This window comes from Peromyscus leucopus, chromosome 4 (assembly GCF_004664715.2).
Source record: "Peromyscus leucopus breed LL Stock chromosome 4, UCI_PerLeu_2.1, whole genome shotgun sequence".
Lineage (NCBI taxonomy): Eukaryota > Metazoa > Chordata > Mammalia > Rodentia > Cricetidae > Peromyscus > Peromyscus leucopus.
In genome coordinates, this window is record NC_051066.1 from 3457219 (window position 1) to 3475648 (window position 18430).

Sequence of the window (18430 nt, forward strand, 5' to 3'; positions counted from 1 at the left end):
CGTCATCTCCTCCCCTTCCTGAAAACTGACCCTGGGCCACTGCAGATGTGTGAACAGTCTGGCATACCTCTGTCTCCCTTTATCTGTCCAACCCGCGGCTCTAAGACAGTGCTCACAACGCAGGCAGAATGCCATGGATCTATGCTGGGCAGTACCCAGCTCTACCCATGCCAGATTTAAAAGTCCAAACCCAAACAGGGAAGCTTCAGGAAGAGAGGCTGTTTTCACAGATGTCTCCTTCAATACCATTCTAGGGCTCTGTCCAAACGCCAAGAACACGTCTAAATAAGCAAAACAGGAAAGGCAGGGGAAGATCCCAGCCAGATATTGCCACCTCTTGGCCCCAGGAGAGGAGAGATGCTAGGCACACAGCAGACTGGGGCAGGAGCTGCAGTAGCCAGAGACCTATTTCCTAGGTGGATGGGTGAAAGCCATGAGCCCCACATGGTACAAGCGAGACACCCGAGGCTCAGAGGGTAGCCAGACTTGTCTAGAATAACCAAGCACAACACCTAGGTGTCCTCCGTTCCTTACAGCTTCAGCACCATGCTTCCAGACTCTCCGGGTAGGTGTGTCCCTTTCTCCAGGCCTCCTCAGTCTCCCGTGGGAAACAAGGAGCTGGGGTGAGTGGGCACTCTCCAGTGCTGGCACCTGTCAAGTCTATGAAGTTAAGATCAGTGACCAGCGGGTGGCCTGGCTCTGCCAGACTCGGCACTCAGTCCCGAAGAATGCTCTGGCTCTGCATGTCCTTCAGATGTGCCATTCCTCCGTCCTCCTCCGCCATCAAAGGTGACTGAAGCCGGGAATGGCTCACTAAAGAAATGACAGGCGTGGTGACAGGTGGAAGAGAGGAGGAGTTTTAAGCTGGGATCAAAAGCTGGTGCCTTTCTGATGGCCGCCCACTGGTGGGCATCTTATGCCCAAAGATCGCCCTCTGACCCATGCCAGTGCTCCCTTAGACATGAAGGACCTTCACAGTCCACTTCTCAACGGAACACATGGTCCACACAAAGGGAGCACAGGACCTCAGGTCATGAGGTCCCGGAAAGAGGCTGGGACAGTCAAGAATACACTCTGGCCAGGCAGTGGTGGCGCACGCCTTTAATCCCAGCACTCGGGAGGCAGAGCCAGGTGGATCTCACTGAGTTCGAGGCCAGCCTGGGCTACAAAGCAAGTTCCAGGACAGACAGGACTGTTACACAGAGAAATCCTGTCTTGAAAAACCAAAATAAACTAACTAACTAACTAACTAACTCTTGTCTCAAAATACTGAGCAGCCAAGAATGTGGGCACACTTGTAATCTCAGCACTGAGGAGGCAGAGACAGGAGGATCGTGAGTTGGAGGCCAGCCTGGGCTACAGAATGAGACCCTGTCTCAAACAAATATCCTGGCTAGAAAACTGCACATCACCACAGTCTCACATGGAGAACACACAAGGCTGAAACCATACTCGTGCTCAAGGACAGGCATGCCAGCAATGCCCACAGCAAAGGCGAGCAGAACATACACGCCTCTTCACACCACCATACCCACAGAGGCACACACAAGACAGAGACGAGGTCATAGACACACACATGCTCAGCTGTTAACAGGCGGCCACAAATGACACTGTCACAAATGCCGGTCACACCAGGGAAAGAAGAGAAAGTGACCCTGAAGACCAAGCTTAATCCTACCACCACCATTTCCTCCGGCCCGTGTAGGAGGCTTCATTTTGGGGGTGTTTCTGAGCATACCCTGTTTACTCATTATACACCCCAAAAGCTCATCTTTACAGACCCTCGATGTGTGGCTCTCAGCTTTGGAAAGAGCAAAAAACTCCTGCCCCAAACATGTCTTTCTGTCCTAAAATTTAACACACTCAGAAGTCCCCACCTGGCACAACCCGAGACCCGCCAGGTCAAATCTGAGCTCTGCCTTCCATCTCCCTGAAGAAGCCGGACAGTCGGAGCCATGCTGCCTAAGCCAGTGGCTGGACCGTCCTGCTGTGAAGGGGAAACAGCTACGGGAATACAGTGTTTGTGAGGACGATGTGCGGTGTGGGAAGAGCTCTGGCCCCCATCCTCACCATCACCTCCACTTTTCCTGCCAGCAAAGACTCCGAAAGGGCCATCTGAAATGGAAGTCCCCTTCTCCCGGAGGACCCAGGCCCTCCTTTAGACCCCTCCTCCCAGGCTGGCCTCCCCATGCCCTCAGTCTTGGTCAGGTCCCTCTGTGGACATTCCCAATACATATGAATGTGTTTAATACCTCCCAGCCATACTGGGCCATACTGATTCCTGCACGTGGATGTCTGCGCGGGCCTGGGGGAAGAATCAAAACCCCAGAGCAGGAGCCGCAAGCCTGGTAGGTATTCACTAAATATTTCCTGAGTGGATTTATATCTACGATACAAAAAAAGACTTTTTAAAGAATCCCGCTTAGGAGTAATCCTGGTGGGCTTACCTGAGGAGGCAGCTTTTTAGAAACACTGACGATGGGCCAGCAGGTAGGTCTACCGAGAGATGCAGGGCAGGGCAGCCTCAGAGGGCAATGAAGGCAGACTCTGTGCTCAGGACTGCAGTGAGTGTGGACACTTCTGGAGACCCCTGCCACTGCTGCAGGTCCCCCTGGCCTCCAACTTCCACCACCACCCCAGCCTGGGCTCCTGGCACGTGAGAAACCCCAAGAGCCTGAAGAAGGCAGGAGAAGAGGGTGGAGGGACCCAGGAGGGAAGGCTACACGAACATGGCCCTCTAACACTTCCACGGGCAGGAATCAAATGTGCATTCCTCAGGTCTCAACCACAGCTGTGACAGCGGGGAGCGGCAGGGAGTGACTGACCATCCTGTAAAGCCCCAGGCCGAAGCCTGAAGGCCACCACGTTCTAGGCCAGCGGCTCTCAACTCTCCTAACGTGCGACCCTTTAATACAGTTCTTCGCGTCGTGGTGACCCCAGCCATAAAACTGTTTGGTTGCTGCTTCCTAACTGTGATTTTGTTATGAATCATAATGTAAATATCTGTGTTTTCCGATGATCTTAGGCAAGGGGTGCGGGGTGGGGGGGGGACGACAGGATTGTTAGACTCCCAAAGGGGTCACAACCCACTGGTTGAGAACCATTGTTCTAGGCTGGCCTTAGGCGAGCACAGGACGGGCTTCGGAAGCCCACTCCACCAGGGCGCCTTCCCTTGCATTTGGCCTCTCATCTTTGTCCCTGGCCTCAGGGCTGAGATCTCATGACCTGGTAGGTCCTAGTGAGTCACACCTTCCCCATCCTGTGTGAACAAACGCTCTGGCGGAGGATGCCCAACAGAGTGGCCACGGGCCCATTCTCAGCCTCCCTGTCCACCACACAACAGGAGTTGATCCAACACAGGCACTCATGGAGCTTCCACCAGGCCCTGTCTGTACTGGAGCTTTTCATGACTCCTTTGGGCCTCACAACCCATTATGCAGATGAAAAATCAGAGGCTCAGAAAGGGCAAGAATTTTGCACAGGGCCACACAGCAGGGAGCAGCAGGACTGAGTTCAGTCTGGGTAGACCACTCCACAACCAGCCATGAGGCCCTGAACAAGCACCTTTAACCATTCTGTAACTCAGCTTCCTCATTCCTACAATGAAAAGGTCGGTCTAGAGACTAGCTGATCTCTAAACCCTTTGTTTCTTGGGCATGTTCCCCCACCACAACAGGAATTCATCTGCCGTGACAACAAATGAAAGAGACCTTTTGGGAACAGTGGCTACCCCAAAGGATGGATGCTAGGTCAGATGGTGCAGCCTCCCAGACACCCTACATTTCTGCCTAGCCCTGGAGCAAGGAGGGAAAAGTGCTAACCAATGGGAACCAGAGAACCCAGGGGGCCTCTGACTTGCACATCAAGAAAGCCAAACTGAGAGGGGCGGCGGTGGGGGGGAGCACCCCCAAACTCTTGAGCAGCGGGAAACAGTCACAGCTGGGCCACTGTCCTTGGGTAATCTGGCAGGTGCAGGTTGCGCTGACCTGGGAGTCCTGGCCTCAGAGGAACTGTGAGCAGAGTCTATGTCCAGGCAAGGGTTGATGTTTTGCTGGGCTCTGGGGAACTGGGCGACCAGTCAACCTTCCCTCTTGGAGCAAGGAGCCACAGCAGCCTCAGACAGAGGGGGACTCTCAGATTTGAGGAGGTGGCTGCTCCCCACTTCTCCCCCATCTAATTAATTTGCTCCCTGCTGCCCCCCACCCCTGGCCGTTCCACCAGCCCCTAGCAGGTGCCCACAGCAGGCACTATGGATTCCAAGGAATCAGAAGCCAGTCCTGTCCTTGAGAAGGTCACTGTCAGCTGGTGGAAGAGGCACGTGGTGGATCATTAGTGACGAGCGAGCGAGCGAGCGAGCGAGCAGAGGAAGAGAAGGCAGACATCCTGAAGCTGGGGAGACGTCTGCCCAGGAAGGCCTTCCAGGGAGGAAAGGGGGCAGGAGGCAACAAGAACTTCTCAAAGCAGGGGATGGAGGGTGGAAGACCAGCCTGCCCCAAGGTGGAGGCTGGCACAGGCCTGTGGGGCTCTGGACGGCCAGATGCCAGGCTGGAGAAATGGATCTACCCACCCTTACGAGGCACCGGGGGGGGGGGGGGGGGGGGGACAACAGTCACGGTTCCTCTAAGATGTTCTTCAGGCAACCCCACAGGCAACTAACCATCAGCAGGTGTAGACGTGTGTGGAAACAGATGCCAGTAGGAGCCACCTCTACAGAGAGCCTCCTGGCTCCAGAAACAATTCCTACCCAGAACTCACATGGAATTATGTGTGTAATCCAACCCCTCTGGCACAGGATCACTTTGTATTCACAGCAGGAAATAGTGAGGAAATGGGGCTGGGGGTGTGGCTCAGCTGGTATAATGTTCGCCCAGCATACACAAAGTCCTGAGTTTGATCCCCAGCACCGTCTAAACCAGGCATAAGGATGTATGCCTGTCCTCTTAGCACCCAAGAGGTGGAAGAGGAAGATCAACAGTCCAAGGCCTGTCTTAAAAAAAGACATGGGGTAGGGACTAGGGAGACACCTATCAGTACAGTGTATGCCACACAAGAATGAGGGCCTGAGTTCAATCCCAGACGTCAAGGAGGAAAAGAAAAAAGAGAAGAAAAGGGGGGCGAAAAGCCAGGCTCAGTGACACATGCTGGGAGAGCAGAGTGCCCAGGGCTCCCCGGCCAGTGAGTGGACACACCAGTGAACTCCAGGCTAACCAGAGACCTGTCTCAGAGAGCAGAGGTGAGGAGAGAGAGGAAGAGAAGCCGAGGAAGGCTCCCAGCGTCAACTTCTGGGCTCTACACACACATGTGCACACAAGCAGGGCACCCATATGCACATGCGCACCTCCGTGAGAACACACAAACGCAACACACACATGTGCACACAAGCAGGGCACCCATATGCACATGTGCACCTCCGTGAGAACACACAAACACAACACACACATGTGCTGTGGATATTGTTCTATATAAATAAAACACTGATGGCCAATGACCAGGCAGGAGGTAGGTGGGACAAGGAGAGAGGAGAATTCTGGGAAGTGGAAGGCTGAGGGAGAGACACTGCAGCCACCGCCAGGACAAGCAGCATGTAGAGACTCTGGTAAGCCACCAGCCACGTGGCAAGGTATAGATTTATAGAAATGGGTTAATTTAAGATAAAAGAACAGTTAGCAAGAAGCCTGCCACGGCCATACAGTTTATAAGTGATATAAGCGTCTGAGTGATTATTTTATAAGTGGATTGTGGGACTGCGGGGCTTGGGGAACCTGGAGAGAAGCCCTCCAGCAACAAATGGCGCCCAACGGCTCGAGTTTCCACCTTAAACCTAAGCACACAAGCAGGGCACCCATATGCACATGTATACCTCCATGAGAACACACAAACAACACACAGAGAAAGAACGTGGGAAATGAAGGCATCTGAGCCATGCCTCCATCCAGGCTCCTCAAAGGGCCTCAGGGCTAAAGGGCCTCAGGGCTAAAAGGTGGGGTACAAGACATAAACTCTCCCCTGGCTGGAGGAGTGTCTGTCCTACATAGACACCTGCTGACCCATGTGCTGAGCAGGAGAAAGCGGGGGAGGGGAGCCTGGATTCAAATGTCAGCTCTGACTCTCCCTGACTCTGTGATCCCCAAACAACGCTCCGCCCCTCTGTGAGTCTGAGTCCTCATCCACAGGGAGAATGATGACACTGGCTAGCACACATTGGCCACAGGAGGCCAGCAAGGTCCATGAGCCTTCCGCATGCAGGTGCACAGGATGGGCAGCTTGGGGGGGGGGGTCCCAACACTCAGTGTAGTCATCTTGGAAAGTAAAGTGTGTGTGCCCTGGAGTTTAAGAAGGAAATGAACACTATCTGCAGAGGGCCCAGCAAGGTCTGCCCCAGGGGCCTGCCAAAAACAGGCTTCGTGATCCTGTACCAAATAGCCCATAGAGTCAGCCATGCTGAGCTTGGGACCCAGTCAGGGGACTTGATCTCGCTGGAATGCCCTTCTACTCCATCCCAAAGTAGTGGAGTCACTAAGGGGACCCAAGGAGCCAATAAACAGTTCAGAATGACAGGGTCCAAGTGTTTAGGGGACCCAGCCTGGTGACAGTGCCCTAACCCTTCCTGTCAGCTCACACACTAGCCTCTTCCCCTGAGCCTCCCCTGATGCAAGCCTGTCGTGGCCCCAAACCTTGGCCCACCAATGACCCCAAAGGACAGCTGTCTGAACAATCCAGGCCAAACCAGCTCAGTCACCCACGCGTCCACTTGCTGCCCTCTGCTGCCCCCAACTGGTGGGAAAACACCCTGCAGACTGGCCAGCTCTGGCCAGCTCTGGCCCCTTCTGGTTCCCCAAGTGTTCTCTGCTTCACCTCTCTCAACCTCCTGGTTCCAGCTGGGCCTCAGAGCATCCCTCAGGAGGGATGCTGCTTTGGGACAGTGTTAAGTAGAGAAATAGGCCCTCTACCTGGGGCTCTGGGGAAGTGTGGAAAGGGTGTGGCCTGAAATAGCAAGCTGCAGGGGTGGACACTGGATGAATGCCTACCTGCATGGTCCGGAGCCCTCACAGCTCCCTGTCTGCAAATGAGGGAAGAGGTCTGGGGATGAGCAGCTTGCCCACAGAGGGGAGCAGCGGCCAAGATTCAAATCTGGTCCCTCCCCGTGGTCTGTTGGGAGCTATCAGCACTATATCCCCGGAGCACACGTGAAGAGAGAAGAGTGTCTCATGGCACTCTGCCTACCTGCCAGTCACTGAACCCAGCCTCCCACCCCGGGCAAGAAGATGTGTAAGGAGCCTGTGACACAGCCCAGGAATCAGCCATTCACACATTATAAATTACCAGAGAGGGCCTGGCTGAGAACAGACACACTCTAGAAGGTTCTAGAGCTGAAAAGAAGGGATGGGAGCTTTCCTTGTCCCCTTCCCTCTCCGAGCTGCCCAGGCTGAGCTAGTCCTTCCCAGGACTGAGCAGGCAGACCCCCACAAGGACATCTAAGCTCAGGGGATCAAGGGTCAGGTGAGAATAGCAGATGTCCCTTCACCCATCCTGCATCCCCCTCTGGCCTGGTCTCTGTCTACTGATGGAACACCTGGTTCTCAGCCTGAGCACAAATCCCGACAGTCTCATTCGCCTCATGGGCCTGGGCCGCCTGCTTGTTCAGACAGGAGGCCTTGACTGTTCCCCAACCTGAGCAGCCCCTTCTCTAACGAGAGCCTCCTGCAGAGGCACCCTCCGAATGTCTGTTCTGGGAAAAAAGATGGTGCACGCATGGAGAAGTCACGCAGGAACTGGGTGAGGACTGAGCAGCTGGGAACCTCAAATGGGTACCTCAGAGGCCTCCACCCTTAGCCATCACCCCGGCAGCTCCTGCATACTCCTGGAGAAAGTACAAAGGCCTTAGAGTCCCTCGCGTTTCTTGACTGGCTGATTGTTGTCTTCATGCTCCCCACTCCGAAGAGGACCACTGGTTTATTCTTGTCTGGTTAGACCTTCCTCTAACAGAACTATTATCCTTTTCTCGAAAAACTACAAGTCCCTTAAAACCCAGTTTAAAGGTCCTCACTCTAAGAATTCTCCTGTCTCCCCCTGAGTACCCACAGCACCCCAGCACACCTGTCACGGAATCAGAAACACAGTTTATGTGCCACCCAGCACCAGTAAAAGTGAACCGCGGGAAAGAACGGAAGAGCTGCTTCCGGAAGCACCGCGACCCACCAGTGCATCTGCAGCTCCTGCAGCCCCCAGCTTCCCCCCTGACACTTCTCCACCTCACAAAAAATAGCCGTGGGACCCAATTTCAGCCAAACCTTCAAACACCTCTACTCTCAACCTCCCGAGGAGGGATCAACTGGCCTCAGGTTTCCCAGAGCCACCTCCCACCCCACGCTGCTCAGCTCCTCCAGGTCAACAGCCTAGGGGCAGAGGAAGGGCGCAGCCCACATCTAGGCGGCAGGGGCTAAGGGGCCTTCCCAGGAACCAGACTGTCAGCACTCCCCTGTCTCCCACCAACCTGATTCCCGGGAACACGCGAGGGGACATGGGCCCAGGAGGGGTTGGCCCAACACCTGCAGATCCAGAACCAGCTTCCTGCATGTTCTTTCCTGCCTCTGTCTCCCACTTCCCAAAACCTGGGTCAGAAAAGACGCACCTGGGTGTGAAACCCAGACACCTACAAGGAGGAGGAGGAGGCCACCGTGGTCACCTGCTCTCGGCCCCTTCCCATCCGCTCTTACCCCACAGAGCTGGGCACACCAATCTGAAGAAGCACAGCCACTCACTGCCACCTGACAGCAGAAGCCGCACACGAGTTGGAAGGACCCCCCACTCGCCCATCACAAAGCTGGCATCAGGCCTTAAAGCCACATCAGAAGTGGCCAACCTCAAGAGCCACTCTGCTTCACAGCAAGAAAAAAACAGGACTCCCAAGTCCTTCAATTAAGAGGCTTCGATAGGCTAGCACCAAGCCGCCATGCCCTGGGAAACAGGGGCAGCCTCTCACAGAGAAGGGCTGAGAGCCAGCCCTGGAAGGGAGCAAACACCCACTCAGCTGGGGGGGACCTCTGTCAGATCCAGTCCTCTCCCACAGGGCACTTTCTGTGAGAGATGGTGACATCCTGTCACTGGGGCTTGCAATGGCAGCAACAGTGGCATCTCATTACAGCCTGTGGTATCTCCCCTGCCTCCCCCAGGCAAAACCATGTTCCCCAGGCTCCCTCAGGGTCTACAGGGAGCAGCAGCACGCTGCAAACTGAGGATGCAAATGGGGGAGAGAGTAAGTGCTCAGGAATGGGGTGAGGAAGCCCTCCTCCGCGATACCCCAAGTGCCATGCCTTCTGTCCTCTAGCCCAGCCCTCCCCAGCCCTGCACTAATCTGGAGCCAGAAAGAGAAACTCGGTTGGGACTGTAGATCTAATGGATGGACACGACTGGCCACAGCGTATCTCACCAGCTAAGCACCTGCCACAGGGCAGGGTTGTCATCCACACTTTACTGGCAGAGGTTCTGAGGGGCTGGGTGGCTAACTAGGTCACATCACAGCTCAGAGAAGTGCTGGGATTTGAACCCAGATCTCCATACCCAAACACTTCAGTTCCCCCAGCTCCACTCACACCCCTGTCCTTCAAGGTTACACAGAGACAAAGGACCAAAGTGCCTAAGGACAAGAAAGTGGCATGGCCACCAGCACCATCAGCGTCTGCCTGTAACTCGGGGCTGTGTGACACAGACTCTGAACCTCGGGCTCCTCCTGTGTGAAATGGGAGCACGGAGTGACTCCTCACAGGGTGGCCAGGAGGCGGGTGGACAAATGGCTCATGGACATGCCCCCCGCACCGTGCAGACCCCACCCGAGAGAGTTCAGCAGCCGGAGTAGGTTCTGAGAACTGGAAGTTCATAGACTGGCACTGACTCCCCTCTCAGGTGGCTTCTGACCCAGGCAAGGGTGAAGACACAACAGAAAAACGCCAGTCTCGGTGGGCAATCACCAAGCCATGGACTACAGCAGCGTGGAGGTGTGATGGTGTACACATGGAGTCACAAACAGACAACCTGGCAGACCACATGATGCCCATGACATTCCCACTTCCAGTCCTGGGAAGTCAAAATCAAGTCCTGGGGCCGAGACACCTGGGTTTCACTCATCAGCCCAGGCTTGAGTCATTGCCTTACCCCACTGGGCCTCAGTTCCCTCCTCGGTAATGGAGAATCGGTATCAGAGCTGCCTGGAAGGTTACCGGTCAGGGGTGCACACAGTGGGCACAGTGCCTGGGCACGGTATGCATGGTGCCGCCACACAGTAGACACCGCATCAGTAGCAGGACCACAGTGATACCAATCCAGGTCCCGAAAGGTTCACCCCGCCTGCTGTGGCTCTCATGTCTGGGGAGGGGGGCATCTAGTTCCTGCTCCAGTGGCGCCCCCAGAAACCATGTGTTACATCTAGGGGTGTGACCCTAGGCCCTCAACATGGACTCTTCCTCCCTGCCAGAGGCTGACCTTAGCCATGACTCTGAACCACCTCTTAGTAAAAGAAAGCAAAGGACTGCATGGGAGCGCGAGACATTGTCACTGAGCTCCATTTCTGTGAAGTCATTTAGGATTTTTGGTGTGTATATACGCGTGAAAACCCATGTATCCATACGTGTGCATGCTGGTGCGTGCACACAAGAGTGTGCACTTGTGTAGAGGTCACAGAAAAATTCTTCAGAGTCTCATATACCTTTTTTGAGACAATCACTGACCTGGAACTCGCCAGGTAGGCTAGGCTGCCCTGCCAGTGAGCCCAGGGACCTGCCTGCACCTGCCTTCCATCCCTCTGATGACACATTCCTGTGCACACACGGCACCTGGGACTTTTTTTAAACATGGGATCTAGGAATTGAACTCGGGCTCCTATGTTTTCAAGGGAAGCACTGTATGGACTGATCCGTCTCTCCCGCCATCATTTAGGTCTGCACAAAAGAAGAAAATACACAAGCTGGCTATCTAAACTGAACAGCTACAGTACACATGCTGTGTTTGGTCAATTTTAAGGCATTCTCAGCTGGAGAATACAGAATTCTTTTCTTTCCTGTCAAGACAGAATCAAATTATGACACTCCCTGACTGTTCTAGGAAAGATACCAAAACACAGATGTACGTCTTAAGGGTGGACGGCAGTGTGTGCCCATGTCAAGGGCTCTAATCTAGTCCAGCCTGTTCTCCCAGCCCTGGTGGCCACCTAGGCTCTGTCCTCCACCTGCCCCCTCCCTCAAAGGTTGGGACCCCATGTGGCCCCCAGAGAGCAGGGAGCCGCCAGGGGATTGGATACCTAGAGCAAGGGAGGCTGGAGGCTCTCCCAGTCCATGAGGCTCCAGGAAGGGGGGTGCGGGGTCGCAGAGCAGCCCCGCAGGGCCAGGTGGTGATGGTGGTGGCCGTGGCCGTGGTGACGCAGAGATAGTTACCGTGACCCGGAACGGGGTTGCAGCCGAGGGCTCCATGCTGGGGCTTTTCTCTGACAGGCTGCCGGGAAGGCTGCGCCGGGAGCCCGGCCTTTCTTGGGGTGACTCTGTGGAAGAAGGAGAAGGGTGGTTAAGATTCAAAAGTTCTCAGATGCCAAGGCTTCTGCCAACTCCCACATACTAAGACAGCACAAAAGACAGACTGTAGCCATTGTGGGAAAATGTAGTGGCATGCCCCCCCTCCCCCCCGTTAAAGACAGGACTAGTACATACCAGGCAATTAATTACACCCCTACAAGTATACCCAAGAGGACCAGAAAACAGATTTAAATACTTGTATGGAATATTGACACCAGCGGTATTCACAACAGGCACACGGCAGATACAGCTCATTGCCCATGCACAGATGATCGGATGAACACAGTGAAACACAGTTTACATGATGTGAATGAACCCCGAAAACGTTGGGCCAAGTGACGTAAGCCAGAAACCAAAGGGCAAAGACTCTTCTAGTCCAAAAATGGGAGGTACCTACAGTAGTCAAACTTATAGCCAGAAAGGAGGTCAAAGGTTAGCCAGGACTGTTGGAAGGGTTGGGGGCTATGGCTGGATGGTGCAGGGTTTCTGTGTAGGAAGATAAAAAGGTTTTGCACATGGAAAGTTGTACAACTGCACATTTGTACACTTAGCAATGGTTAAAATGCAGCTGGGGAGATGCTCAGTTTGGTAAAGTGCTTGATGCACAAGCATGAGGGCCTGAGTTCGGATCCCCAGTGCCCACGCAATGTCAGGTGTGCTTGTGATCCTGGTGCTGAGGACAGTGACGGAAGCTTGCTGGCCAGGCAGTTCAGCTGTGAGCAAGCTCCAAGTTCAGGGAGAGCCCTGGCCTCCAAAAAGTAAGGCGGGAAGTGAACAAGAGGACACCAACACACACACACACACACACACACACACACACACACACACACACACACACACGACAGACAGACAGAGAGAGAGAGACAGGGAGATCCTGATCCTTCTGTCTTCATCTCCCAAGAGCTGGATTTCTACAATTTTTAAATGATTTATTTATTGTTGTCATGGGTGTGGGTGTTTTGCCTACATTATACGTGTGTGCACCACACGTATGCCTGGTACCCATGGAGGCCAGGAGAGGCAATGGATCCCCAGACGTTAAAGACAGTTAGTTGTGAGTTACCATGTGAGTACTGGTCCTCTGAAAGAGCAGCAGATGCTCTTCTTAATCACTGAGCCATCTCTCCAGCCCCTCACAATTGTTTTTGTTGTTGCTGTTTTGGTTTGGCTTTTGTTTTGGCTGTCCTGGAACTTGCTCTGTAGACCAGGCTGGCCTTGAACTCAGAGATCCACCTGCCTTTGTTTCCCTAGTGCTGGGATTAAAGGTGTGCTGTGATGATGTTTTTTATGTGCTCTAACAAATAAAGCTTGCCTAAAGATCAGAGAGCAAAGCCAGGCATTAGTTAGCCATGGAGACCAGGCAGTGGTGGCACACACCTTTAATCCCAGCACTTGGGAGGCACACACGCCTCTCTCCTCAGTTTTAAGCAGTCATGTAACCTGCCGAGAGGCCATACCCCAAGGCTGGTACTCCAAAGCTGTCGGCGGAATGAATACCCACAGCATGCACAGACCTATTCAAGACCCGAGCCAACCTAATCCAACTGCTTCTTGACTGGTCCCTCAGGCCATAGTTGCTGCCTGTTTGCTCGCTCTGGTGTGGCCCACCACAGAGGACTCCTCCAGCTTCATCCACCAGCCTGACTATCCAGACAGCCCCGAAGGAGGTCCTCGTGACACCTCTGCCTGTCCTCTCGGCTCCTGACTCTATCTCTTGCTGAGAAGGTCATTGCGCTATGTGTGCGGCGGGGGTGGGGGGATGGGGGGTGTGAGTGTGTGGGGGGGTGTCGAGGGGGGAGGTGTGTGTGGGGGTGTCGACTCCTGACACTCACACTGCATCCCCACATCTCCTGCACTCACACAGAGCCTGGTATGTGTGGCACTTAGGAAAACCTGTTGACTCAAAAGGAAGAAGAGGACAGTGTGAAGGTCTCCCTGGCACATGGGGACACAGGGACATGGGATAAGAGACCACCCTGGCAAATGCGTGCACACATTCACATTCACACAGAGCCTCCCACAAGTCTACCCCAGGGGCACAGCAAGGAGGATGTGTGCAGACACAGGATAGAGAAGACAGGAGCTCCTAGGAGCAGGTCCACCAAAGGCAGGACGTCTACAACACTCTAGCCACACCTCCTACCTTCTTCTCTCCTGACTGAAAAAGTGTTCCCAAAAGTGTAAAAGGACAGCACTCAGCCTCTCGCTCAACTACAAGTCTCTAATTCTGAGCCCTGGCCAAGGAGCAAGCAGGCCATGCCCTGGGTCACCTCTGCCAGGGTGGCTCCTCCAGTCAGGTGGCAGCCATCTCCATGTTTCCTTGCTGGGTTTCTCTACTTAAAACTCACCCCCACCCCCCCACTAGTCAGTCGAGAGACACCCACTCTTTCTGGAGGTTTCCCCAGGAAATCTCTTCCTACGCTCCCCATCTGCCTTTAAGTCCCTTCCCTGAATCTAGGCCTGGCTCCTGCTCACTCTGTGACAGAACACACCTGCTCCACCTGGACGGGACATGTCACCGCCACTAGGCAGATGTCCTATGAGCTCTGTGATGGTGTATCCTACTCTCACCTGAGTCCTGTGGGAGGCACTGAAATGGGAGGCCAGGCAGCCAATGAAGGCCTCTTTTCAGCAGGGTGGAGTCTGAGCCTCGGTCCCAGCAAGTGAAGGGCAGGTACAAGTGAGTACCAGGGTGTATGGGCTGAGTCCACGGCTCCAGAAGTGCTGAGCCACTGGGCCCCGGGACAGACAAAGGACTGGGCATACACATAGCCCTCAGAGCTCAGTTCAGAGTGCAAAGTTCAGCTAAGGCAGACTCCTGGGATCAGCCACCTTTGCAGGGACAGAGAACAGGGTCATGATAGGAGCTGACAATCCTGGAGTGGTCAAGCTCCAGCTAGCTGTCTTCTGCTCTACTCGGTTCCCTAAAGGTGACATATACTTTACCCTGGTTCCTAAGGTGCCACTTGGTGGTACCACTGGGTGCTGCCCCAGACAAAAAGCTCTGCCATGCCTGCCATGAGGCAGAGATGCCAACCCCCAACACACTTCACCCATGCTGTCCCCTCATGATAGCCAACATGGCCTCCCGCGGGATGCAGTCAAGTGCTAAGGGGTCATTGTTCCTCTGTTGGGGTTACCTCATCAGTCCAGACCCGGCTCATACCCACTCTCCCTTACTGAGTCCTGCAGACCTACTACTTCCCTGTCTCTCACACTCTCCATCACTGAGTCTTGCAGACCTACTAAGTATTTCCCTGTCTCTCTCAGTGGGAGAAAATGAGCACCTCTGTTCTGTTCCTACTGCGTTGAGCCAGGCACGCGGCAGTGCTGGGTCCTGGTTTGACCATGTCCTTCCTCCACCGACTCAGCTAACCCATCAGGGCACCCACTACAGCCATGGACTCAGCTGGCAAAGCCAACCTCCTCCAGAGCTCTTAGGATCCCTATGGAAAAAGGTACTGAGGTCTCCAGGGTATCAGGGAAATGTTCAGAATGACTGGCCTCCAAAGATGTATGTGTTCACATGTGGGAAACACACAGAAGAGTGTAAGTGCATGTATACACACACATACAGGTACACATACACACACGCCTGGCCACAGCTTTACCTCCCCTTCCAGGACACCTGCCCACCTGGTAGGGCATGGATGCTGGGAAGGGCTGCCCCCTCACCCAGCCCTGAGACTGCTGCTCTCTCCAGGACCCACCCATCACCTTGCCTCTTGCCCTCAGGGTCTGATCCAGGAGCTTCTCAGAGACTGTTTGGTCCAACCTCTCATTTTACCCCAAGTAGTATCCCCGGGGATCCTCCAGGCAGCCAGACACTGAGCTGAGCATACAGGAGACAGCAGGCTTCTGTGGCCGAGGCCCTGACCAGCAACCCCCGGCCTCTGGTGGTGGGCGCTGCCACTCAGCAATCTTCCTAAGCTCCTTTCTCCCTGGCACCCGCATGGAAAATCGCAATAGCAAAGACAGACTCTTTCAGGTGCTGCACATGTACTGGGCTTTAAAATGAAAAAGGGCAGGGTCTTTCCACCTCCTGGGGGATCCAGCTTTTGACCAGCTTGTGTACAGTACTGCTTACAACACCGACCCACTGAGAACATGTACTCTGGGTACTTTCAGAAACAACCCCCGGTGACAGCTTGGACAGCCATGGTGTGCACCCATTTCCAGATAAGGAAACCAAGGTGCCAAGACACAAAGGTGACTCCGAGTCCCTCAAACAATGCCCACCCCCAAAGATCTCACTTAGGACCTCAGGGAACCTGAGAAAACAGTATATAGGGAGAGGTCTCCATTTGGAATCTGTGCTGTGTGACTCCAAACCAATGCCTTCCCGTCTCTGGGCTCTTGGTTAAACATCCGTTCAGTGAATTGAGAGTAAAAGCAGAGAGTACTCTCCCAGTGCCCCCCCCCCAGCAAATAACCATTATTTATACCAGAAAACAAGCAGGGAGCTGACAGTCCTGCCGTGCCCCCAACCTAACAGTGCCTCTGCCTCTGGGGATCTCAGCACAGAGCATTAGCTCCAGGGCCTCTGCCTCTGGCCTCAGACTTAGCACCAAGGCTGTTTCCCAGGCTTGGGACACAGGAGCTGGTGAGAGCATGATCCCAGACAGGGCAAGTGAGTCCACTAAGAACACACAGCTAAAGGAACATTTCTAAGAACTGTTCATGGGAAGGGAGACCCAGCCACCCTGGAGTCCCTCAGACCTTCCTGGAGGACAGCCCGGAAGTCCTTCTTCATCTCAGACTTGATATGACATCTACATAACCTCCCAGGCTACAGAACCGAGCCTCGGAATTGGCTGACCCTGAGTCCTTTTTTTCCACTGACAGGTAAAAAAAGTCCCCATTTAAGCAGTGAGCCCAGGCTATAAGCAGTGAGCCCAGGCTACCGATTACTCTTGGAAGCCACTGCCAGAGTCAGGCATCTTAACCTTCAAGTGTTTGCAAAAACTAAATAAAATAAAATCGGTTTCATTCAAATGCTGCTGGCTTGGTTGCCATGGATACCACCTAATCATGAAGGATGACTGTTACTTGTTCCCATGGAAACACAGTGGCTGGAGGAACATCCTGTAATTTCAGCTGTCGGGTTGCACTGCCCAGATCTTAATGGTTGGAGGCAGGTGAATGGCAACTATGAACATGGATGTTGGGAGACACAGCGCAGCAGAGGTGTAGAAAGGCTGGGTGCTGGGGAAGAGGACAGGGTCCTCACAGTGAGAAAACATCAATCAGAACTACCAGACACCACTTCACACTTTTCAGATAGGATTTGGCCCAGTCCAAAATTGAAAAGAAACTAATTACAAGAAATTAATAAGAAACCAGTCCTGAAATTAAAATGAGCAGTAACTCCCACTGCTGGTGGAGCCAGGATACTATTCATTCATCTCTGCTGGTGGCATGAAAAGGCTCTGGGAACAATCAGACAATAGACAGTTCACACACACACACACACACACACACACACACACACACACACACACACCTGTCCTTCCTACAGTAGACTCAGTCCAGACCACCAGCTGTGTCGTCTAGGCTGTCTGTGTGGTTTGTCCCATGTATAGGGTGGCTGCAGAGATGTTTGCAGCCCTCATTTAGCACAGAAAGGGAAGCAGCCTCAATGTCCAGGAGCAGGAAATAGATGAGTGCACCCTGGAACAGTCACCAGTGGAATACTATACGGCACACAAGAGGACACAGCTTAGGAGGACTCTCCATGGAGCACAAAGGCATGTCATAAAATCTAAATTTATAGAGATGAACACAAATAAAACAGCAACAGGGTGTTGTGTGAGAAGAACAGTTGCTAAAGGAGAGACTATGGCCCTCTTGTGTTTGTAAGACTGTTCACGGCAACCTTAGAATAGCCCCAACTACACACAACCAAGCGCCCTTCAACAGGAGAGTGGTTGTGCAAACTACAACATCTAAAGAATAATGACCCCCAAAGAAACCTGCACCCAATTCCGGGAGCCTGTGAACAAGCCACACTGACAGGACAGACAGGGACTCTGCAGATGTGTGCCTGAGGGTAAAGATTTGGAGGCAGAAGGCTACCCTTGGGGACAATCCCGCCTCAGGAGCCCTTAAATGTGGCAAGGATGGTCGAGGTTGGAGACACAGCCATGGCAGGAGGCAAGGGGCCGATGTTTCACATGCGGAAGGAACCTCTATCCTCCACTGCGGGCTTTGCTGCAGAGGAACAGGGGTGGCACCGTCTCGAGACTGGAGTGGACCCCAGCTGACAGCCAGCAAGGGACGGAGCCTCGCCTTGCTTCAACCCTCGCCAGGGAACGACGTTCTGCACAAGGCGTGGTGACGACATGGGATTTGTTTCTGAGACAGGACCTTGCTGTGTGGTCTAGGCTGGCCTCGAACCCCTGCTCCCCGAGCCTCCACCTCTACAGCACAGGGACATAGGTTAAGGTGAGCTTCTCTCCAGTCTCCAGAAGGGAAGGCTACTCACTACACTTTGGGTCTGGCAAGGCCAGTGCTGGAATCCCATCTACTGAACTGTAGGATGGCACTTGGGCTGTGTACACCGATAGATTTAATATGTGCAGCAGAGATAGAATATTAGGGCTGCAGGGGCTCTGGGGTTCCCTGGTAGAACACTTCCCAGCAGGTGCAGCCTGGGATTGCACCTAAGGGCAGGAAGGGAAGCAGGGAGCCAGGGCAAGCTGAAACTGGGGGAGGAACTGTATGCACTGTAGGGTACTAGTCAGCTATGAAAAAGAACGTGCTACAGATCCGCCCGACGTGGTGGCTCTCAAGGGTACCCTGCTGATGATAAAAGCCAGCATCAACAACTTCCTCAGCACTGACACCATTCCAGGGGGCAGAGCAATGGC

The 18430-nt window shown here is 53.9% G+C and overlaps 1 protein-coding gene across 8 annotated transcripts in view; it reads right to left on the reverse strand.

Moving 5' to 3' along the window:
- LOC114704709 (DAB2 interacting protein) overlaps positions 1-18430 on the reverse strand; it is a 185399-nt gene that overhangs the window by 76540 nt on the left and 90429 nt on the right. For 7 of the 8 annotated variants that reach the window (XM_028886104.2, XM_028886101.2, XM_028886109.1 and 4 more), the window contains exon 2: positions 11427-11530. In XM_028886104.2, coding sequence (XP_028741937.1) covers positions 11427-11530 — 104 coding nt within the window. Of the gene's footprint in view, positions 1-11293; positions 11402-11426; positions 11531-18430 lie in introns of those variants that run through there. The other variant, XM_028886106.2, reaches the window with a different exon arrangement.